General features: G+C 39.2%; 1 protein-coding gene across 2 annotated transcripts in view; it reads right to left on the bottom strand.

The window, feature by feature from the left end:
- The window catches only part of LOC127969946 (NACHT, LRR and PYD domains-containing protein 12-like), a 150310-nt gene that overhangs the window by 20374 nt on the left and 107914 nt on the right, over positions 1-22022 (bottom strand). The window contains exons 14-16 of one of the 2 annotated variants that reach the window (XM_052572117.1): positions 13386-13527; positions 3789-3959; positions 512-682 (exon numbers count right to left, since the gene is read on the bottom strand). The exons of the other annotated variant lie outside the window; for it this stretch is intronic. Coding sequence (XP_052428077.1) covers positions 512-682; positions 3789-3959; positions 13386-13527 — 484 coding nt within the window. The remainder of the gene's footprint in view (positions 1-511; positions 683-3788; positions 3960-13385; positions 13528-22022) is intronic. 2 annotated transcript variants of the gene reach the window in all.

A 22022-nucleotide genomic window follows, 5' to 3' on the forward strand; every position in this document is an offset into this window, starting at 1 on the left:
TTTTTTTCTATATAATTAATTAGTCTGTATTTAATTGATTGTGAAAGAGTGATTATCAGCTCCACACACAGAGAAATACAAATTATACATGGATTTAAGAGGAATTAAACCTGCACAGGTATGAGATCAGGATGTGTATCAGATAATACTGAACCCCGGTGTCAGAATCAGTGTTGGAGACAAAAAAGACAGATTGGAGCATCTCTAGTTCATTGTGAAGTGAATGAAGTTGACAAATGCAAACAGACAGTTTCTGTTTGTGAGAACTGGAAACCGTTCTGTGTTATTAAGATTGTATTTTGTTTATCTTCCGTTGGATTTTTCACTTGATGGTATTCATGTAATTGTTTCTGTAACAAATGCAGATATCCTCTACTGTACATATAAACTACAGTGAACATCAGAACCAATGACTTTTGCAATGCTGTTTATTTTAATACTAAAAAGCTGAGGCTGAACATTTCATATTAACTTTAAATGTGCTTCACGTGAGAGTCATATATGATCTTACCACAGTTTCTTCAGTTTACAGCGAGGATCCTGTAGTACATCAGAAAGCAGCTTCACTGAATCTCTTAGTTTATTCCCAGACAGATCCAGTTCTCTCAGGTGTGAGGGGTTTGATCTCAGAGCTGAAGTCAGAAATGCACAATCTTCATCTGTGACACCACAATCTCTCAACCTGTAGAGAACAATGACACAGTGTTAATTGTAGTTGAAGTGTGTGTAGTTTGTTATTGACTCTGGTCTCAGAGCAGGAGAGGAGATATAATGACAAGCATTGTCACATACTGCTGCTGACAGAATGAGATTTCTGCATGTTGATGCTCAATGCTGCTGTTTGAAACTGTCATGTGCTTCAGGACTGAACAGACACACAGAGCTGAATGTGAGATATTGTTTCATAGTGATATAAGCACAGATCTGTCTGGAGAAACAGTCACTTGCTCCTCTAATAAACACCTACAGAAGGACATCTGCCCAGACGAAATACTGCTCTCCCCAGAACATGATTTACACCGAGGAGGACTTTAAATCGCTCCGTGTCATGATCCGGCCCTGTGTTCAGCTGTGTTTAATTGGAGTTGGAGCTAAACTCTGCAGGACTGTGTCTCTCCAGGACCGAGTTTACCTCTCCCTGATATAAGAGGAACATGAACCTGCTGATAGAGCAGCAAGAATATATATAAAATAAAAAATACTGCTTGTGGTTTAACAGGTCTTGAGGGTCTTTTATCAATGATAATGCTGAACACTGAAGTGATTATAACTTTCATTCAGTCATTGATCACTGTAATACTGAGTTAAAACTAAACACATTCAGACTCTTGTCTGTTCAACTCTAAACCTCTGAGATATTCATCCTGCAGTAAGTCACAGAGACTCTGGATTACTCTTTTACATGTTATCTGAAAGTTCATTATTGATCAAACTATCATAATCAAAGCATGTGAATTAATGTAGATGAGTGAAATTAACTTAATCAGAGTCAATTTTGCTGAGATATAGTGTGTTTACTGAACATCAGGGGCGGACTGGCCATCGGGAGCACCGGGACATTTCCCGGTGGCCTGACGGTCATTCTGGCCTGCCGCTGTGAATTAATTGACGGTCTTATGAATCTATGAATCAGGCGATCACGGAGTGAAAATGACGCCACCATATGACCAAACATCAGCGAAGCACTGCCTAATTGGCTATAGAGGCAGGCTTTATCTTAGAAAATCGCGCAAAAAATGGAGCGTAAACGCAAAGAAGGAGCAGAGACGCAACATATAAAAAGGAGAAAAGCCCTGGCCACAGATGCAGCAAGTTGCTACAAAATCCCAGCCATGTTCACCAGTAAGGGAGCAGGTCGGTCTGAATTACATTTATATTTACTAGGGATGGGACGGTTTACTGAAAAAAACGAACCTCTCGGTTCACCACACACTGTTCGGCACGCGCTGGGACGCGGTTCAGCTTAAATCTGACAAAGCACCTGGGTTCTGATAATATATGTTTCTGTTGATGGATGCGCATTCTGGATTCCCAGACATTACAACAACAGCGATGAAAAATACTTCTACAAACCATTCACTCTTGTTCAATACTAATACGAACACTGGGTCAGTGCATTCTCTTAAAGTGACAGTCTTTATATTAATCGAACAGCAACAACAAAGAAATCACTAACTCACTGGGGAAGTCGTGGCCTAATGGTTAGAGGGTTGGACTCCCAATCGAAGGGTTGTGGGTTCTAGTCTCGGGCCGGACGGAATTGTGGGTGGGGGGAGTGCATGTACAGTTCTCCCTCCACCTTCAAAACCACGACTTAGGTGCCCTTGAGCAAGGCATCGAACCATCGGTGTGTGTGTGTGTTCACTGCTCTGTGTGTGTGCATTTCGGATGGGTTAAATGCAGAGCACAAATTCTGAGTATGGGTCACCATACTTGGCTGAATGTCACTTTCACTTCACTCTTGATTTAAAAGGTTTTTTTTACTTTAATAAAGAATAATGTTTAATTTATAGTCCAAAATGCAATGCTGTTTTACATTTGATTACTTTATTTAATTTCTGTACCTAAAAAGTAAATGCAAGAAGACCTACATAAAAAAACCCTGAAAGTCAGTTTATTTTATTAGTATCTTATTATACTATTAATTGTATTTATTTGTGCTGTTGCTTGTAGTTAGAATATTTTTTTATAATATGATAAATATATATATATATATATATATTTAATTATAGCAAATACATTTATACCGAAACCGTGACTCTAAAACCGTGAAACAAACCAAACTGTGAAAAAGTTGAACTGTTCCAGCCTAATATTTACATAATCATTTGGCAGACGTACGCTTTCTTTCAAAGCAACTTACAATAAATAAAATCTATAAATAATAATAATAATAATAATAATAATAATATATAAATATATATATATATATATATATATATATATATATATATATATATATATATATATATTACAAATGTATATAATGATAGATGTTTTAAAAGAGCATCTTAATGACAAACTAGCACACTGTTTTACATATGGGGATACAGTATTTTTTAGTGCCAAAATTGACCAGAAATTGATTTTCCATTTCTAGCCTACAATATTTAGCCTAGTGTAATGCTTATTTATTTTGAGGGTGATGAAGGAAGCAACAGTACCAATAGTGCTGCTAGTGCTCCTGCTGTTGAACAAGAGAGGGTGGACAGTTCAGCTTTTGAGTCAGAGCAGGAACCTTCAGGTAAAGTTTAAGCTATTAGCAAAACTAAACATCCTGGCTATACTCTTAGCAAAATATGTGCTTTTATGATTTATAAGGTCATCAGTAGTAGAACTGTGATCATTGGGACATACAATTGATGGCTGCATAATTAATATAGATTATTGAAAGTGCTTATTTCATATTGCAGAGAAACTCAATGTGCAGAGTGAGAGAGAGAGGGATTAAGGAAAAGATGATAGAGACAGTGAATGCCTTGATACTTCTTGATTCTTCATTTGATTATTTTGCCCATCCACAGTCTAAGGATTTTGATTTATTTTTTAAGTATAACCCAATTCAAACAACTGAAAGAGCCAAAGAGTTTATCAGTCTGGTGGCCACATGAATTGGGCGGTTGAATGGTGACTGCAGCAACAGAGGTGGCCTGGGGTGGAGTCAAATTCCTGGCCTGATTTAATGTCCCAGTCCGCCACTGCTGAACATTGTTGATTTTATTCTAAGAACTGACATTAAAGGGTGGTTTACTGAGGACAAAGACATGTGACTATCAGAGAGATCTTACTCCAGTTTCTCCAGTTTACACTGAGGATCCTGTAGTACATCAGAAAGCAGCTTCACTGAATCTCTTAGATTATTATTAGACAGACTCATATCTCTCAGGTGTGAGGGGTTTGATCTCAGAGCTGAAGTCAGAGCAGCACAACCTTCATCTGTGACGCAACAATCTCTCAACCTGTAGAGAACAATGACACACTCTTCAGTCTCTCAGATCAGATCAGTTTAGCTGTGAATCCATTATTAAAGATAAAGTACAAACTTTAAATACAAATCAATATGTTTGATGGGTCACTGATATCTAAAATGGCATAGAACACAAAACATGATCATAAAAACAAGTCTCATTCAAACAGGATAAATAATATTTCTCATATACATTATATTTGTACTTTATGCAAATATGTCTTAACTGATGAAACTATTCACTTCATCAGTGTTTCCCAAACACACTAGTGCAGGGGTTTTTAAACTTTTCGGACACGTGCCCCCTAGTGATTGGGGATGGCTAAAGATTTTCTGGCTCGTATTCATAAATAGTTTACTCAATGGTATGCCTCTGAATTAATGCACCCTCCAGAAAACCCCTGCACTAGTGTTCTGTGACAGATTATCAGTTGTGCCTTGGAAAATTACCACAAACTTAATATGTCTATTACATTTCATTATTATTATTTTAAATACGTGCTATTGGTCATTGCTATTTCTGTGTGAGGGTTTTACAAATATGCAATGTAACCAATAAAAAGCATTCGAAAGAGCTTGTGACTTAACTTCATAAAGCCATTGAATCCTCAAATTATCAGTCAAACCTCATAACTATCATAATTCAGAATAAAGTGCTGTGACGCACAGTTTGAAGACGGACATCTACTTCTTCACAATGCAACATTTATCAAGAAATGATGTTTGAATAAGTACAGTGTTTCCTTTACTCAAGAAAAACTGTCTGTAAAGACTAATGTATTTGAGTGTTTAAAGAGCAGAGAAGAGTCTTAGCATTTGCTGTTTAGTTGCAGCCAATATACTTTTGTATGTTTTAAATATCCTATGGATAGCGGTTCATCTTTTATATCATTAGATTTTGGCCAAATGTAAACAAAAAGAAAACCTGAGTATCCATATAGCTACAATAAACGTTATAACCTGTAAATAGATGAAAATGTAATGCTATTAATTTACTGCCTTAGATTAACTGCTTGTTCAAATGACGGACAAAATACATGACTACCTCCGACATTCACTCCTCAAAAACACTGTTAACGCCATTTGAGCATGATTTTTATTTTTATTTTTTGATAATGTTGTGTGTAAGGATGAAAGAACCTTAGATACTCTGATCTCCTGAGAAACAGACAATACAAACATACACGGACATCTTCGAGAAACCCCACAGACTGGAGGAGCAGGAGACCCCCTTCCCTTCTGGCCATTTGTTTAATTTTAAATCCCTTCACTCATCCTTCCTTCTACTCAATCTGCTCAAAATGATTACATGAAAATGTCAATGCAAGTGAACTTACACTCATGTCTAGTATCATTGGAAATGTCTCAGTGCAACTGGTACAATAGTCTCAATCTTACAAAAGTAGATTAAAAGATAATCCTAGGGTCCTCCATGTAAATTAGCTCTAGTTCCCATTGAGTTGTACAACCACCCAGGCTTGGGACCTGAGTTAATGCAAATTCCAATGGTTAGTTCCTGTCTCCATCTCGGGGGATGTTTGTCTTGGTCTGAGGTATTTAAACAATTGCCGCAAAAGAATCAGGGTGATTTCTGTAGCCAGAAAGCCTGTAGTTGTCAGGATACACACTCGGAGACAAGGGAAGTGAATCCAAACAAAATGTTTATTTACAAGAATCAAGTGCAAGATGAGTGATTAGGTGAATCTGTGGCGAAGTCGGTAGCGTTGACCCGATGCATCGGAGGTGAGCAGGCGAGTAGCCGCGATGCAATACATTGTATCTTTAGGTGAGAAAGGTCATCAAGACTTGGTCTTTTTCCCTCACAGGAGTAGACAGTTTGGATGGAAACCGAGTCTGAGGATACACAGGAGCTAGGAGATCAGATCAGGAATCATCTAGTGGATCTGGAAGAAGATTAACAGAGACACGGAATTTAACAATCTTCAGAATGTATACTTCTCTTCCGCGAACTTGGAATGGGGTATGACGATAAGCAGGTAAGTGGTCTGTCCTATTCGAGGCTTGACGTTGGAGTGCTGTTATGAGATGGATTTTATGTGCTGATTGGGAACAGGTGCTGATCAATACTCAGGTGAGTGTGAACTTTGACTGGTGGATGGGACCGAGCTTGATTGGTCCCTAACATTACCCCCCCCCCTCCAGGGTCCGTGCCAATGGACCAAGGACCCCAACGTTGTGGGGGTCTGCCTCGGGGTCGTGGAGCCGGTCTTTGAGGGTTTTGTTTATGAAACTCATTCAGTAGATTTGGATCAAGGATATCATTGCGAAGTACCCAACACCTCTCTTCTGGTACGTAATCCTCCCAATCCACTAAGTATTCGAGGCGACCACCCCGACGTCGGGAGTCCAATATCTCCTTAACTGCATAGATGGGATAGGCTTCAATGGGCGGTAGTGGGGGGCTGTCATCAGAGACCGGATCTGTGGAGGGAACAGGCACAGGCGAGTAGTGTGGTTTCAACAGAGATACATGGAATGTGGGATGTATCCGATACTGGGCAGGGAGTTGGAGTTTGTAAGTGACTGGGTGGATTTGTTCTAGTATAGGAAACGGCCCGATATATTTTTGGCTCAGTTTTTACAGGGTTGACGTAGGCGAATGTCTCTTGTGGAGAGCCATACCAGTTGACCAGGCTGGTAGTTTGGATTCTGTTGTCTGTGGACATCTACAAAACTTTTTTGCCGATTCCTGGCTTGTTGAAGGTGTTGGTGGGCTTGGTTCCAAACCTCTTCGCTTTGCTGAAACCATTGATTTACTGCAGGTACTTCTGAAGGCTCTCCTGACCATGGAAATAACGGGGGTTGGAAACCCAGAATACACTGGAATGGCGTGAGGTTAGTGGATATTCTGGAATTCTGCAGTTTTAAAGGCTGTAGGGAGACCCTTGAGGGGAATTAGTTTTTAGAGGCTTTAAAGAACCTGTCAATGGCAACAATAATACATGTATTCCCTTCAAAGGGTGGTAGATCAGTGACGAAATCTACTCCGAGGTGGGACCAGGGCCGTTGTGGACTGGGTAGTGGTAACAGCTTCCCTGAGGGTGGGTGTCGAGGAACCTTGGTCATAGCGCAGAGTTGGCAACCTTGGATGAATTCCTTAACCCTTTGGTGCATACCTGGCCACCAATACTTCTGTTGGATCGCTGCACAGGTCTGCCCCGGGATGGCCAGTCCCTACTGAGGAATGAGCAGAGGAGATCAAAGCTATGCGGAAAGCTTCGGGAACATAAGTCTTGCCTGGAGGGCATTCAGGAGGGGTAGGTAGACCTCTTGATGCTTCCTGGAGTGGATCATTTCGGTCCCATTGAATGGGATTGACGAATATCTTGGCAGGAAGAATGGTTTCAGGTTCGCCTGTAACTTCTTCTGGGGAATGGATACGTGAAAATGCATCCGCTCTAGTGTTTCTTGACCCGGGACGATAAGAGATCGTGAAATGGAAGCGGGTAAAAAACAAAGCCCATCTAGCCTGACTGGGTTTAGTCTCTTTGCTTCCTTCAGATACTGTAAGTTCTTATGGTCTGTTAACAATATGAATGGGTGTCTGGCTCCCTCTAACCAATGTCTCCACTCTTCAAGTGCACGCTTGACTGCTAAAAGTTCTCGATTCCCTATGTCATAATTGCTCTCTGCTGAGGACAACTTCTTCGAGAAGAAAGCACAAGGCATGGGTTTGGTTGAATTTTCTTGATGTTGTGAGAGTATGGCTCCAACTCCTGTAGTCGATGCATCGACTTCCAGTATGAATACTTTATCGGGGTTTGGATGACAGAGCAATGGGGCCGTGGTAAAAGCTGTCTTCAAGGCGGTGAATGTTCTTTGGGCCTCTGGATTCCAATTGAGGACTTTGGGTTTACTTTCAGAAGGGAGGTCAATGGGGCTGTTATCATACTATACTTCTCAATGAATCGACGATAGAAGTTCGCAAAGCCAAGAAATCATTGTAACTCCTTCACAGATTTGGGAACGGGCCATGTGGTGATTTCATTGATTTTACCATCATCCATTTCCACCCCTCTCCTGCTCAGATGATATCCCAGGAAGTCAACAGATTCCTGATGAAATGTGCACTTCTCCGCTTTGAGGAACAGTGAGAATTCCCGAAGTCGTTGGAGCACCTGAGAGACATGGTGTTGATGGTCGGAGGGATTTTTGGAGAAGATGAGGATGTCATCAATATAGACTAACACAAAACGATTCAAGAAGTCTCAAAGCACCTCATCCATAAAACTCTGGAAGACTGAGGGAGCATTTACCAACCCATAAAGCATGACCAGATACTCGTAGTGCCCTGCTGGTGTTATGAACGCGGTTTTTTACTCATCACCTTCCTGAATTCTGATCAGGTTATAGGCGCTCCTCAAGTCCAGTTTGGTGAACATGGTAGCCTCTCTGAGCTGTTCCAGAGCGGAAGGCACAAGCGGGAGGGGATAGCTGAACTTAACCTTAATCTTATTTAGGGCTCGGTAATCTAGGCCTTAATCCCCCATCCTTCTTAGGAACAAAAAAGATACTGGCAGCTGCCGGAGAAGTAGAAGGTCGAATGTACCCCTGCTGTAGGGCCTCTTGGACATATTTCTGCATGGCTTCTTGTTCTGGAATGGATAAGGAGTATATTCGATCTCTGGGAACAGGTTCACCCGGCATTAACTCAATAGCGCAGTCCCAAGGTCTATGTGGAGGTAGTTTGGAGGCCTCCACAGGGCTAAATACGTCGGCAAAGGAAGAATAGCATGGAGGTATGATCACTGAAAGTTTCTCGCTGGAACTTTCAATTGAGGTCGAATTCACGTGAACTGAGTTAGATAATACATTTGTAATTCGAGGATGATCATTTAAGCATGTTAAGCAGCACTTGCAACCCCAGCGAATGATTTTACCCGTTTTCCAGTCAATCTCAGCTTGATGACGAATCAGCCACGGACGACCTAGGATAATGTCTGTTTGACAATTTTCAAGAATAAAAGGATGAATACATTCCTGGTGGTCTCTCTCTACACACAATATAACTGGTTTGATCTGGTAGTTGACATACCCCTTATTGATGATCTCTCCAGTTACAGCGTGGATGGAGTATGGCTTCGGAGTGGTGATCCTGTTTAGGTTGAGTCTGGACATTAATTCTCCCGAGATGAAATCCCCTGCAGACCCGGAATCAATAATGGCAGAGACTGAAACGTTGAAACTAGGGGACATTAATGTCACTGAGATCGAGTGGAGAGGATACGGAGGAGGTATTGAAAATCGAACTCACCATCAAGCGAGGAGGACGAGATGGACATAATCGTAGAAAATGGCCTGGATTTCCACAATATAAACAGAGCTTGAGTTCATAGTGACGTTTCCTCTCTGCTTGGGATAATCTGCTGGTTTCAACTTGCATCCGCTCCACACCTTGTGTTTCCACTTGTTCAGTGAGATTCATATGAGGAGTGAAAACCTGGTTCGGAATTTCACGGTAACAAACTTGGGGTCGCTGATCTACTCGTAGGGCTTGCTGCATAAATTTTTCCAACACTATGTTGTCATCATAAATGGCTAGTTGTAGAAGGAGTATGGGATTAAGCCCCCTTCGAAACACTGTGATGAGTGCCTTTTCGTTCCAGCCACTAGCTGAGGCCAGGGTTCTGATTTTCAACGAATACTCAGATACTGAATCTTTACCCTGTCGGAGTTGCAGGAGCTGATCGCTGACGGAGGAATCTCCCACTGGCCGGCCGAACACCTCTTTAAAATGTGTTATAAAACTGTGTAAGGTTGCTGTAACTGGAGTTTCCTGAAACCAGAGGGTTTCTGCCCATCTCAGAGCTGGCTCGGATAATTGTTGCACAATAAAAGATATCTTGGATCTCTCTGTGGAATATTGATGTGGTTGCTGTTCCAGGGCCAGTGAACATTGAAGCAGAAAACCATTGCAATCCTCCGCCCTGCCAGAGAAGGGCGCTGGTCTAAATGTCGGGCTATTAATGTACACCAGCGAAGGAGCGGATGATGCGGAAGCGTTGGAATGGCCAGCTGTGCTCTGCGGTGGAGTGATTTCTGGTTGTGTTGGATCCATGACGGTATTAAGGTCAAGCCTTCTGTCAGGATACACACTCGGAGACAAGGGAAGTGAATCCAAACAAAGTGTTTATTTACAAGAATCAAGTGCAAGATGAGTGATTAGGTGAATCTGTGGCGAAGTCGGTAGCGTTCACCCGATGCATCGGAGGTGAGCAGGCGAGTAGCCGCAATGCAATACGTTGTATCTTTAGGTGAGAAAGGTCATCAAGACTTGGTCTTTTTCCCTCCCAGGAGTAGACAGTTTGGATGGAAACCGAGTCTGAGGATACACAGGAGCTAGGAGATCAGATCAGGAATCATCTAGTGGATCTGGAAGAAGATTAACAGAGACACGGAATTTAACAATCTTCAGAATGTATACTTCTCTTCCGCGAACTTGGAATGGGGTATGGCGATAAGCAGATAAGTGGTCTGTACTATTCGAGGCTTGAAGTTGGAGTGCTGTTATGAGATGGATTTTATGTGCTGGAAAGTGACGGTGCTGATTGGGAACAGGTGCTGATCAATACTCAGGTGAGTGTGAACGCTGACTGGTGGATGGGACCGAGCTTGATTGGTCCCTAACAGTAGTGTGTTGAGTGTCTCTCCTCTTCATACTATGTATTTTCTAAGATCAGGTATGCATATTTTACTTTTAGATTCATCTTTGAGAATTTGATGTTTTTTATTGATATGATTCAATATGTTTGAATTGGATATGTAATTGGCAGAATACATATTATCATATATATATCCTGACTGATAATAAATTATTACATTTGATTTTATTCTGACTTACTTACTGAAATTATTTCCTCAAGTAGATTAAGGCCCAATCTCAATTCTATTTTATACCCCTTCCCCTTCCCCTACCCCTCCGCCTAGAAGATATTCCCCTAAGGATTGGGACACGACTACCATGACGTCACACATCATCAGCGTTCGTCGTCTAACTCTTACAATACGCACATATACTGGTGTGCTTTTGTGCATTAGAGCCTTTAATTATCGTTCTGTATTAATGCACTGCTTACTGACACACACACATATCAGAAATCGTGCAGCTCACACATCCAGGAGAAAATAAACTTGTCAACGCTGCCCTACGACTTTTATTAAATACAGTTTAAATACAGAATCGCTATGTTATATTTTCCAGCGACAAGAGGATACAACCGTTGTTTATAAGAAAACTCACTCTAAAAAGATAAACGCACAGACCCGAATACGTGCAACTTTCATTTCTCTCTCTCTCTCTTTCTCTTGAATAGGCAATATTTGAGAAATGGTTTAGCGATTTCTAATTATTGGGGGGATTAGTCTACGGCAGTTATCGCCCTGATCAGACATATGCTGTGGCACTATCATGCAGTCTGTAATGATTTGACGTTAGCAAATATTAGCGATTTTTTGCAAACATTTCTTTGAGTAACATGACCGTTTAAATGAACTCAAAATCGAATGTAACATAAAACAAATGATTACTTTTCATTAAAAACTTTATTTATGCCAAAAAAGCTTACATTTATGTGTTTTTTTGTTCGCTGTAGCAGACATGTTTCCAAGATAATTCATACCCCTTCGATTGAAGTGCGGTCTCGAAAAATCTTCATTTGAAGGGCTATCTGGCCCTTCCCCTTCCCCATACCCCTCCAACCAAAAGAGAATCGAGACACCCCTTCACATGAACGCGTGAAACGGAGGGGTAGGGAAAAGGGGAAGGGCTAAGGGGTAGAATAGGGCCTAAGTGAAGGTTTATGTTACCCCAGATCTGCGTCTAGAGTTAGTACATAGTAAATCTCAGGCTAGATGGAGCATGGGGAACATCAGGTGAGATTATAGATTCCTGACTAACTGCTTAACTTTAGTTAAGTTGTTATGCAGTTGCATTAACTATGGGAGGCTAGAGAAAATACTATTGGAGTATTAGCATGGTTTGGGCATATTTCACAGTGCTAGCCATAAACTCTGATTATTGTTTGAGCTTTAACCAAGTTGTTACATAGGTGACTGTAGGGGGCTAAACAGAACCACTATTTAAAGAATGACAAGCATGAGGCGGTCTATTAAATAGTTAATAACCTCTAACTAATGATCAGACTGAGGAGTTTGTGATCGTGGGGTACATATACATCGGCCGGCATGATGCACGCTGAGCGACACAGATTCCTAATGAACGAGTAAATATAAAAGTAAAGAGTTAATGAGAATGATCAAATGTCAGAATAATAGCAACCAGAAACTGGCATACAACCAATTTGCCTTTTCAACCTAAATTCGAGGTCAATCTAAAATGGAGTCAGATTAGAATTGGATTTGAGTTTAACCTAAAATGAATAACTCTACGCGCTGAAAGACCGAACATGCAGGAAACCTTTATTCCAGCACCAGATACCTTCCTTGGGCCGAGTGCAAGGACCTTACAAGTGCAAGTGTCTGATTGTTTAAATTTTTTGGGGAAAACCTTTTTTTTGTGCTCAGTGGTGTGCAGGGGCCTAGCAAGCTTTTCAAAAGTGTGGGGGATGGATGTGGCTTGTTTATAAACAATAAAAATTATGAATACATTGACAGAGAGGGGTACAAAATGCAGGGCTTAAAGTTCTCTGGCACTGTGCGGGATTTCCGGCTTGTAGCGTTTGGCTGGGAAAAAAATATTCCTACATTAAAAAAAAAAAAAAAAAAAAAAAAATCAGAAAAGGGGAGGAAAAAAACGCCCACATAAAGCTTTTTTCTCTGGTGGTTTAAATAATGTAACAATTTACTGTTTTTAAACATTAAAATAATATACACTTTTCTTTCATAGTTCTTCAACAGGTATGCAATACAATAAAAAACGAAATATAATAACGAAAAAACTCGACATGTCAACAAAACGATTAACAGAACATCTTCCCAAACACATATCAAGCTTATTTAAAAACCTCGAAAGCATAAACACTCATTCAAAGTACCCATAAAGGGAGATGTAAATAACCATAACCATAAGTCCCCGCCTCCTCAGCACGAGCTAACTGATAACACCCCAAGAGAGGCGGGACTTAAGGCAGAACAGCCAATCATCAGCCGGTCACACTCAAAGCCGGTGTCATGTTTGAGAGGGAGGAGGGAGGAGGCAGCCGTGGCGAGCGCAGACACAGAGCGGCCAGAGAAACGGAGGAACGACTGTAGTGCGGGTGTTGAACCCTCTCGTCGAGAAAAGTGTGGGTGTTAAAACCCCCACATCCCCCACGGGTGCGATGCCCCTGGTGGTGTGGCATGGGATTTTTTTACTTATCAAATCTGTGCCACGGCAAAAAAATGGCTGGGAAACACTGCACTACATAGCTTGTGTGAGTTATATACAGTATGATCTTACCACAGTTTCTCCAGTTTACAGCGAAGATCCTGTAGTACATCAGAAAGCAGCGTCACTGAATCTCTTAGATTATTCTCGGACAGATTCAGTTCTCTCAGGTGTGAGGGGTTTGATCTCAGAGCTGAAGTCAGAGCAGCACAACCTTTATCTGTGAAACCACAATTATACAACCTGTAGAGAGATGAAAATCATGCATGTGAAACACTATCAAAACAGCTATCAGAAAAAGAAAAAAAAACATGCACATGCATTTTAGGGGCATGCAAGTTTCATGGGCAAATTGACACAACATTTTTAAAGACAGCATTAAAACAACATTTTATCTATTTATTGTGAAAAATTTTAATTGTATATAATCCTATTGCAATAGGATGAAAAAATGAAATTAATTTAATTCAACTTCTAACTGGTTTAACATGTTTAAAATAATCCAGATGCTGGACTGTGAACTGGCAGATAGTTCTTGTGTTTTAATATAAGTTTAGAGTCTAGATCTTGTCATTCCAGATGCCCTTCTGTAACATTTTAAAAACTAGAAAATATAAAAACAAACATGTATAATTAATAACTTCTTGTAGATGTCAAATGCTGTCTTCATAAGTGTGTGTTCAAGTAAGCTGCTGTTTTGCTCCAGTAACGGATTCATCAGATTTGAGGAGATCTGAACTACTGTATATAAGAGCTGCTTCTCCACTTGTTTGGTTGATTTCTTGATTTCTGCTTCGACTTTTATGCCAGATCAGAAATATTTAAATTCCTTCATGTTAAATTTAACATTTTTAATTTGATAACCAGCATTATTTACATGACTTTGTTTGAATGCATGAATAATTTTTTTACAATGCTCTGTACTGAAAATACATCAAACTGCCGACCACTAAAATAATAGTTAGATCACTGAAGATTTATGAGCTTTTAACTTAGTTTTTTTTTCATGTTTAACAGTGAAGAGATTGTTCTCAGTGTTACTTACTGAACTGATCTGGATTCTTTAATCACAGGAAGCAACTTCTGAAGAACTTTCATATTTTCAGGATTATTCTTTCCTTTAACAAATTTATCAAAACAAAACTCATTCAGTTCCTCTTCTGATGTCAACAACACAAAAACTAAAGCTGACCACTGAGATGAAGAGAGATTGGCTTCCTTTATTCCTCCAGATTTCAGATACTGTTGTATTTCCTCCACTAGTGAACGATCACCCAGTTCATTCAGACAGTGGAACAGATTGATGGATTTCTCTGGAGACTCAATGGTCCTGATCTTCTCCTTGATGAACTTGACTGTTTCCTCATTTCTGTCAGAGCTGCTTCTTTTTAGCTTCATTATTCGTTGAAGGAGAATCTGATGAGACTCCACTGACAAACCCAGAAGGAACCGCAGGAAAATATCCAGATGTCCATTTTTACTCTGTAGAGCCTCTTTCACAGCTCTCTGATGCAGCTCAGATAATGAAACATCTTCTGATGAACTGAGTTTAAACTGTTTCTTCACTTTAGACAGTAAACTCTGTTTGGTGATTTGGTCAATCACATTTCTGTTGTGGTTTGTCCAGGAGAGGTGCACATATAGAGCTGCTAGATGTTCCTGAATGCTCAGATGAACAAAGCAGAAGACTTTCCCCTGATACAAGCCCAGCTCCTCTCTGAAGATCTGAGTGCACAATCCTGAGTACACTGATGCTTCTGTCACATCAATGCCACACTCTCTCAGGTCTTCCTCATAGAAGATCAGGTTTCCTTTCACAAGCTGCTCAAAAGCCACTTTCCCCAGTTTGAGGATCATGTCTTCATCTGTCACCTTCTTCTCATAGTCCTTCTCATGTTTGATGTCGGTCTGAAGGATCAGGAAGTGTGTGTACATCTGAGTGAGAGTCTTGGGAATCTCTCCACTCTCTGCTCGACTCAACATCTTCTCCAGAACAGCGGCTGAGATCCAGCAGAACACTGGGATGTGGCACATGATGTAGAGGCTCCTTGATGACTTCAGGTGTGAGATGATCCTGTCGGCCAGACTCTGATCACTGATTCTCTTCCTGAAGTATTCCTCCTTCTGTGGCTCAGTGAAGCCTCGTACCTCTGTCACTCGATGGACACACTCAGAGGGGATGAGATCAGCTGCTGCTGGTCTGGAGGTGATCCAGATGAGAGCAGAGGGAAGCAGATTCCCCACAATGAGGTTCATCAGCAGCTCGTCCACTGAGGCTGATTCAGATATATTACACACTTTCACTTTACTCTTAAAGTCCAGAGACAGACGACACTCATCCAGACCATCAAAGATGAACAACACTTTATATTCATCACTGGATATTTCCATTTCTTTAGTTTCAGGGAAAAACACATGAAGAAGGTCTGAAATACTGAGTATTGTGTTCTTCATCAGATTGATTTCTCTGAAAGGAAGTGGAAATATGAGCTGGACGTCCTGATTCTCTTTCTCTTCAGCCCAGTCCAGGATGAACTTCTGCACGGAGACTGTTTTTCCAATGCCAGCGACTCCCTTTGTCAGCACAGTTCTGATGGCTTTGTCTTGTCCAGGTAAAGGTCTAAAGATGTCACTGCATTTGATGGCTGTGTCCTCTGTTGCTTCTCTCCTGGATTGTGTCTCAATCTGTCTCACCTCATGTTCATTACTGATCTCTCCACTCTCACTCTCTGTGATGTAGAGCTCTGTGTAGATCTCATTCAGGAGTGTTGAGTTTCTCTGTGTCGCTGTTCCCTCATACAGACGCTCAAACTTCTGCTGCAGATTTGATCTCAACGTGTTGAGGACTTCATGGCTGGAAAAATAGAACACCACATTTTTAAATGAGCAAGAGAGCAAAGTGTACAGAGCAAAACATCATTTTTTTCTGTGTTATGAGACACTGAACATATCATTGGGTTTATGAAATGTGTCAGTTATTAATGATGTATTTGTGTAATGATGCATTGCATTAAACATCCCCCAGTTTACCTCACACCAGGATATGTGTTGTGTTGTGGTTGATTCACAGACTGGTCATATTTCTTACAGAAGGGTTTTGTTACTGATCTGTGTTGCAGGATTGACCTTGAATCAAGAATCAAACACTCTGTCATTGGTGACATTTGTCTCATTACCACAATAATAGTTATGTCTTTATTAAAAAGGCAACTGATCAAGATCACACATGCAAAAAATAAATTAAATTTAAATAAATGTAAATAAACAATTCTACTCTCTGCTGTATGTCTGTTCATTGTCATTGGATTTACTGCATTTCCTAGACAGACATCTGTTCATATTTATTTATTATAGTGCTGTATAATTATGAGAACTTAACTCAAAATATCTTACTATAATCATATATTTAACAAAACAAATGTGGCAAAAATACATGAGGTTAAACCTTGTGTCATCATTCTTAAAATTAATTGGGCGATCCAAAGAATCATCACTCCTCATAGACACACAGCTGGCCTCTGCTTCTGATCTCTTCTGATCAACTGAACTATAACAGAGAGTGTGTAAAAGATCAAATATCAGTTGAAATATTGAAATAATCATGATGAAATTCCATAGCAAATATTTCAATTCTGTCTGTTGATGAAATAATGTACCTGAGATTTGGTGGAAGACCTATAGAAACATCACTCCTCATAGACACACAGCTGGGCTCTGCTTCTGATCTCTTCCGATCAACCGAACTATAACAGAGAGTGTGTAAAAGATCAAATATCAGATGAAATAATGAAATAATCATGATGAAATTCCATAGCAAATATTTCAATTCTGTCTGTTGATGAAATAATGTACCTGAGATTTGGTGGAAGACCTATAGAAACATCACTCCTCATAGACACACAGCTGGGCTCTGCTTCTGATCTCTTCTGATCAACTGAACTATAACAGAGAGTGTGTAAAAGATCAAATATCAGTTGAAATATTGAAATAATCATGATGAAATTCCATAGCAAATATTTCAATTCTGTCTGTTGATGAAATAATGTACCTGAGATTTGGTGGAAGACCTATAGAAACATCACTCCTCATAGACACACAGCTGGGCTCTGCTTCTGATCTCTTCCGATCAACCGAACTATAACAGAGAATCCACTGAATTACTATAATAATATTAACTTTTGATTAAAAATATAAAAACTGATATTTTCATTTTTACTCTGTTGATACAGAAACCATAAACCAAAGTTATTTCACAGACTCTCTCTCATAATAATACAAATACCATATTAACATGAATACTTAATATAAAACAAAAACACAATATAAATATGACACAAAGCTCTGATTCTGATCTCTTCTTCCGAACAAATTTAATTATGACATCCATTTAAAAAAATGACTTTTAACAATAAAACATTAAAATCACTTCATACGGAGGCTCTACTGTGTTATTATTTTAAGTAAAGTTCAAATTTGTGACAAAAAAAAAGAAAAAAAAATGTCATGAGCCTCTGTTGTGGGAAAATACTCATCCTCATTGAAAAGTTGATGTATTTCACATATTTACAATATTTGCAGGGAACGTACATGCATTAAAAAGTTGTTGTTAAGCATTAGCTTATTATGTTTATGTTGAAATGTTATGAATTTACTTTTTACTTTTAAGTTTTGCCAGTAAATGTTTGTATCTCAGTGGATTCGTCACCCTTTCAGGGGTATAAATCAAGATATTTTGTACATACAGTCTCTGTGGTCAATAGACTTTAGACTTTGTAGCCTATTTCTGAAAATCAGTTTAATACTTCAAACTCTTAAATTATCATTTTTATTTTGTGTGTGTGTTCTAATAAGATCAAAAATAGCAATAAAATAATTTTCTGATGTCTTATTATGGCCTTGCTATATTTATGGTTAATGGTATGTATTCAAAGTACCTGAACCCTGGAGAAACGTCTTCATCTCGGGGTGTTTCTGTGCGATTCATGATGAAGCTGAACAGAGATGGACAAAGTACACAACTCCATTACTTGAGTGAAAGTACAGATACTGCTGGTCAAATATTACTCCATTACAAGTGAAAGTTGTAAAGTCAGATTTTTACTTAAAAGTACAGAAGTACTTGCTTTTAAAAATCATCAATACTTAAATAAATTTCCTTTTTTATGTCAACACATACCATATGCCTCTGAAGCAGCTTACATTTTACACTGCTCAATACACCGACTAGCTTGTAGTATCTTTGTTTTGTGAGTTGACCAAAAAAAAAGAAATTAATAAATAAATTCAAAAAAAGTAACAGCCAGAACAACCTCACAAAAGCATCATGGTAGTGTTTTTTTTTGTTTGTTTTTGTTTTGTTTTTTTGTGAGCATGGAGTGAAATAGGTGTAAATAAGCCTACTGACTGATAAGAAAAAAACTTGCTTTATGTCACGTTATAGAGAAGAACAAAAAATCACTGACTTTAAAAGTCCCCTTCTTCGTGATTCCATGTTTTAAACTTTAGTTAGTGTGTAATGTTGTTGTTAGAGTATAAAAAATATCTGTAAAATTCTAAAGCTCAAAGTGTCATGATTCTGCCCTCGTGTCCTTGATTTTTCCTAGTCTTGAGGCAGGATCATGGCAGACCCATGTTTTGTGTACAAGCACATGGCCTTGTCTTTGGGCCATGTGCTTGTGTTGTCTCGTTCCCTTGCCCCGCCCCCCTTGTTATCCTAGTCTTGTCGTGATTGTCCTATCTGTGCCACCTGTCGTGTCTTAATTGTTCCCCTATTTAGATCTCCTAGTGTGCTCTGTCTTTCGTTGGTTCATTTGTGATTGTTCCACGTCTGAGATTGTTCCACGTCTGAGATTGTTCCACATATGTGTTTCTTCCCGTCAGCCTCCTGAGATATCGTGTCCTTGTAACCCATCCAAGAAGTCTTTGTACTACCGTGAGTGTTTGTTAGTAGTTAGTGTTCAGAGTCTTTGTTTACCTTTTTTATTGTGTTTTGTAGAGTTATTTAGTGTCTTCCCTAGTCCTTGTTTTCCCCCTCGTGGGTTTTGTTTTCCCCTTTTTGTATTAATAAACCCTGTGTTTGTTACATCCTGTCTGCATCCGAGTTCTTCCCAACCCCTCCACATAACACAAAGTTCAATGCCAAGCGAGATATTTGATTTAACATAATTCGCCTACAAAAAAACGACCCGTTTGGACTACAGCCCTCTAGTTCCTGCAGTAATGACGTCACTACAACAGTTTTTTTTGACTAACCTCCGCCCACATGAATACACAAACAGGGGGCGTGGCCTTGTTGCGCTCCGACGGAGAAGAATGAAGAGCTGTTTGTGTTTGTCGCTGTGTCGTTGAAACGCTGTTATTTTCATCTCTGAGTCCAATCATCTTTGTTTGGGCTTCCCAGGAACGCTGTACTTTGAGATTAATGGTTACAATTGATATTTAACTCGGTTCCTGAGTTAAATATGCACATGTAAAGCTATGTGCAGCTCAATTTGCTGAGGACTACTTTCTCAATCTCAATTAGTTTAATGCCGGATTTGCACAAATATTATTCTTGAAAGATGGAGCAGTTCCCTCTTTGTCTGGAGAAGGCGTTGTTTATGGACCACAACTGGTAAATGTATTTTATTAAGTTGGTGCGTTTAACAGTTTCTGTAACTTATTACACAAAGGGCAACGCTGTTTAGCTTTGTTAACTTGATGTTAGGGCTGTGCAAAAAAACAAATGCGGTTTTCATGCGCATCTTGTCAGTAAAAACGCTCCTGTGTATAAATACATCTCCAGCACGTATGTTCTAGCCCAATTGCGTTACCAGGAGGGCAGCGCGCGCTCAGCACTCGTTACGTATTTCTGAAGGAGAGGCTTCATAGAACAAGGAAGTCATCGGCCCGTTTTTATGACAGTGAAAACAGTATACAGATAGGTGAATTGTGTGAAAAATACTGTTTTTTTTACACGCGAAACATGAACACATGTTATATTGCACATTGTAAACACAATCAAAGTTGCTAAATAATAATGATTTTCTACTTCGAGGACCTAATAGCATTGGAGTTAAAGTCATAATTTTCCTACACATACACACACAAACTATATATATATATATATATATATATATATATATATAAAAAGTAGAGCACAGATACTCAAAAAGTGTACTTAAGAAAGGAAGCTGAAAAGACAGACGAGTGAGATCTCCAGCACTTACTCTGTCGCTGTGGGGAAATGACAAACTAATCATTCAGCTGAACGGATCCTGAGAGTCCAGAAACAGCGCTCACTCAAACACACAATCTTAGTCTTATCTGAACTCAAATGTTAACCCATTTAATTCGCTTAAAGAAGAAGATACCAAGCACATATCAAAGAACACACGTCCTTCCGGAGAAAAATGAAAGCGAAAGTCACTGCAGCGTAGAAATGAGAGGATCACGTGCACCTTCATAACCAATCACATTACAGGCTTGACGTCATTAGGTACTTTCGCAGTTCAGTAAAACTGTAAAACTGGCAAGATATTCACAGATTCGACTTCTCCGGATCAATAATTCGCGAGCAAAACGTTTTTGGTACACGGATTATGCCTCTCTTTACTCGTAGTGATGTAGTCAACGAGCTACAAGCGAGTTTGCTTGAAAACAAGCTTTCCTCCGCTCTGTACAAAATACGTTGATCTCAATGCGCTGGCGTCTGAGACAAGTCCTAAGGGACCGTCTGCAAAGTGCGAAACGCGAAGAAGGTTACTAATAAAATACTCAATAACTTCACAGTAACACACTGTAGTGTCACCAAGATTCAGTTCACACATCACTGCTTTCCTGCTGGTTTTACTACAATGCTGGTTTTAAAAATAGTTGCTTTTACACAATTTATATGAATTTTTTTTATTATGAAAACATTAATAACGTTACTGTAACACACTGTACTTTCACCAAATTCAGTTCACACATCACTGCTCTCCTGCTGGTTATACTACAACTTTCATTTTGAATGTAATTGCTTTTGCACATTCTTTATGATTTTTATTATGAAAAATAGTTAATGAATTCACCATTATTGGACATAATAGTTAATAACTTTACTGTAACACACTGTACTTCCATCAAATTCAGTTCACACATCACTGCTCTCCTGCTGGTTATACTACAACTTTCATTTTGTAAGTAATTGCTTTGGCACATTTTTTTTTTTATTAATAAAAATAGTTAATAAATTAATAATTATTGGACATAATATTTAATAACTTTACTGTAACAGACTATACTTCCACCAAATTCAGTTCACAAATCACTGCTTTCCTGCTGGTTATACTACAGCACTCATTTTGAAAATAATAACTTTTACACATTTTTTATAAATTTTAAATAAGTAAAACAGTTAATAACTTTTCTGTAACACACTGTACTTTCACCAAATTCTGTTCACACATCAGTGCTCACCTGCTGGTTATACTACAACTTTCATTTTGCAAGTAATTCCTTTGGCACATTATTTACCATTTTTTATCATGAAAAATTGTTAATTACTTCACAGTTATTGGACATAATAGTAATAACTTTACTGTAACACACTGTACTTCCAACAAATTCAGTTCACACATCACTGCTCTCCTGCTGGTTATACTTCAACATTTATTTTGAAAATAATTGCTTTTGCATATTTCTTTTTTATGATTGTTCATTATGGAAAATAGGTAATAACTTTGTAAC

Source organism: Carassius gibelio, chromosome B13 (genome assembly GCF_023724105.1).
Source record: "Carassius gibelio isolate Cgi1373 ecotype wild population from Czech Republic chromosome B13, carGib1.2-hapl.c, whole genome shotgun sequence".
Taxonomy (NCBI): Eukaryota; Metazoa; Chordata; class Actinopteri; order Cypriniformes; family Cyprinidae; genus Carassius; species Carassius gibelio.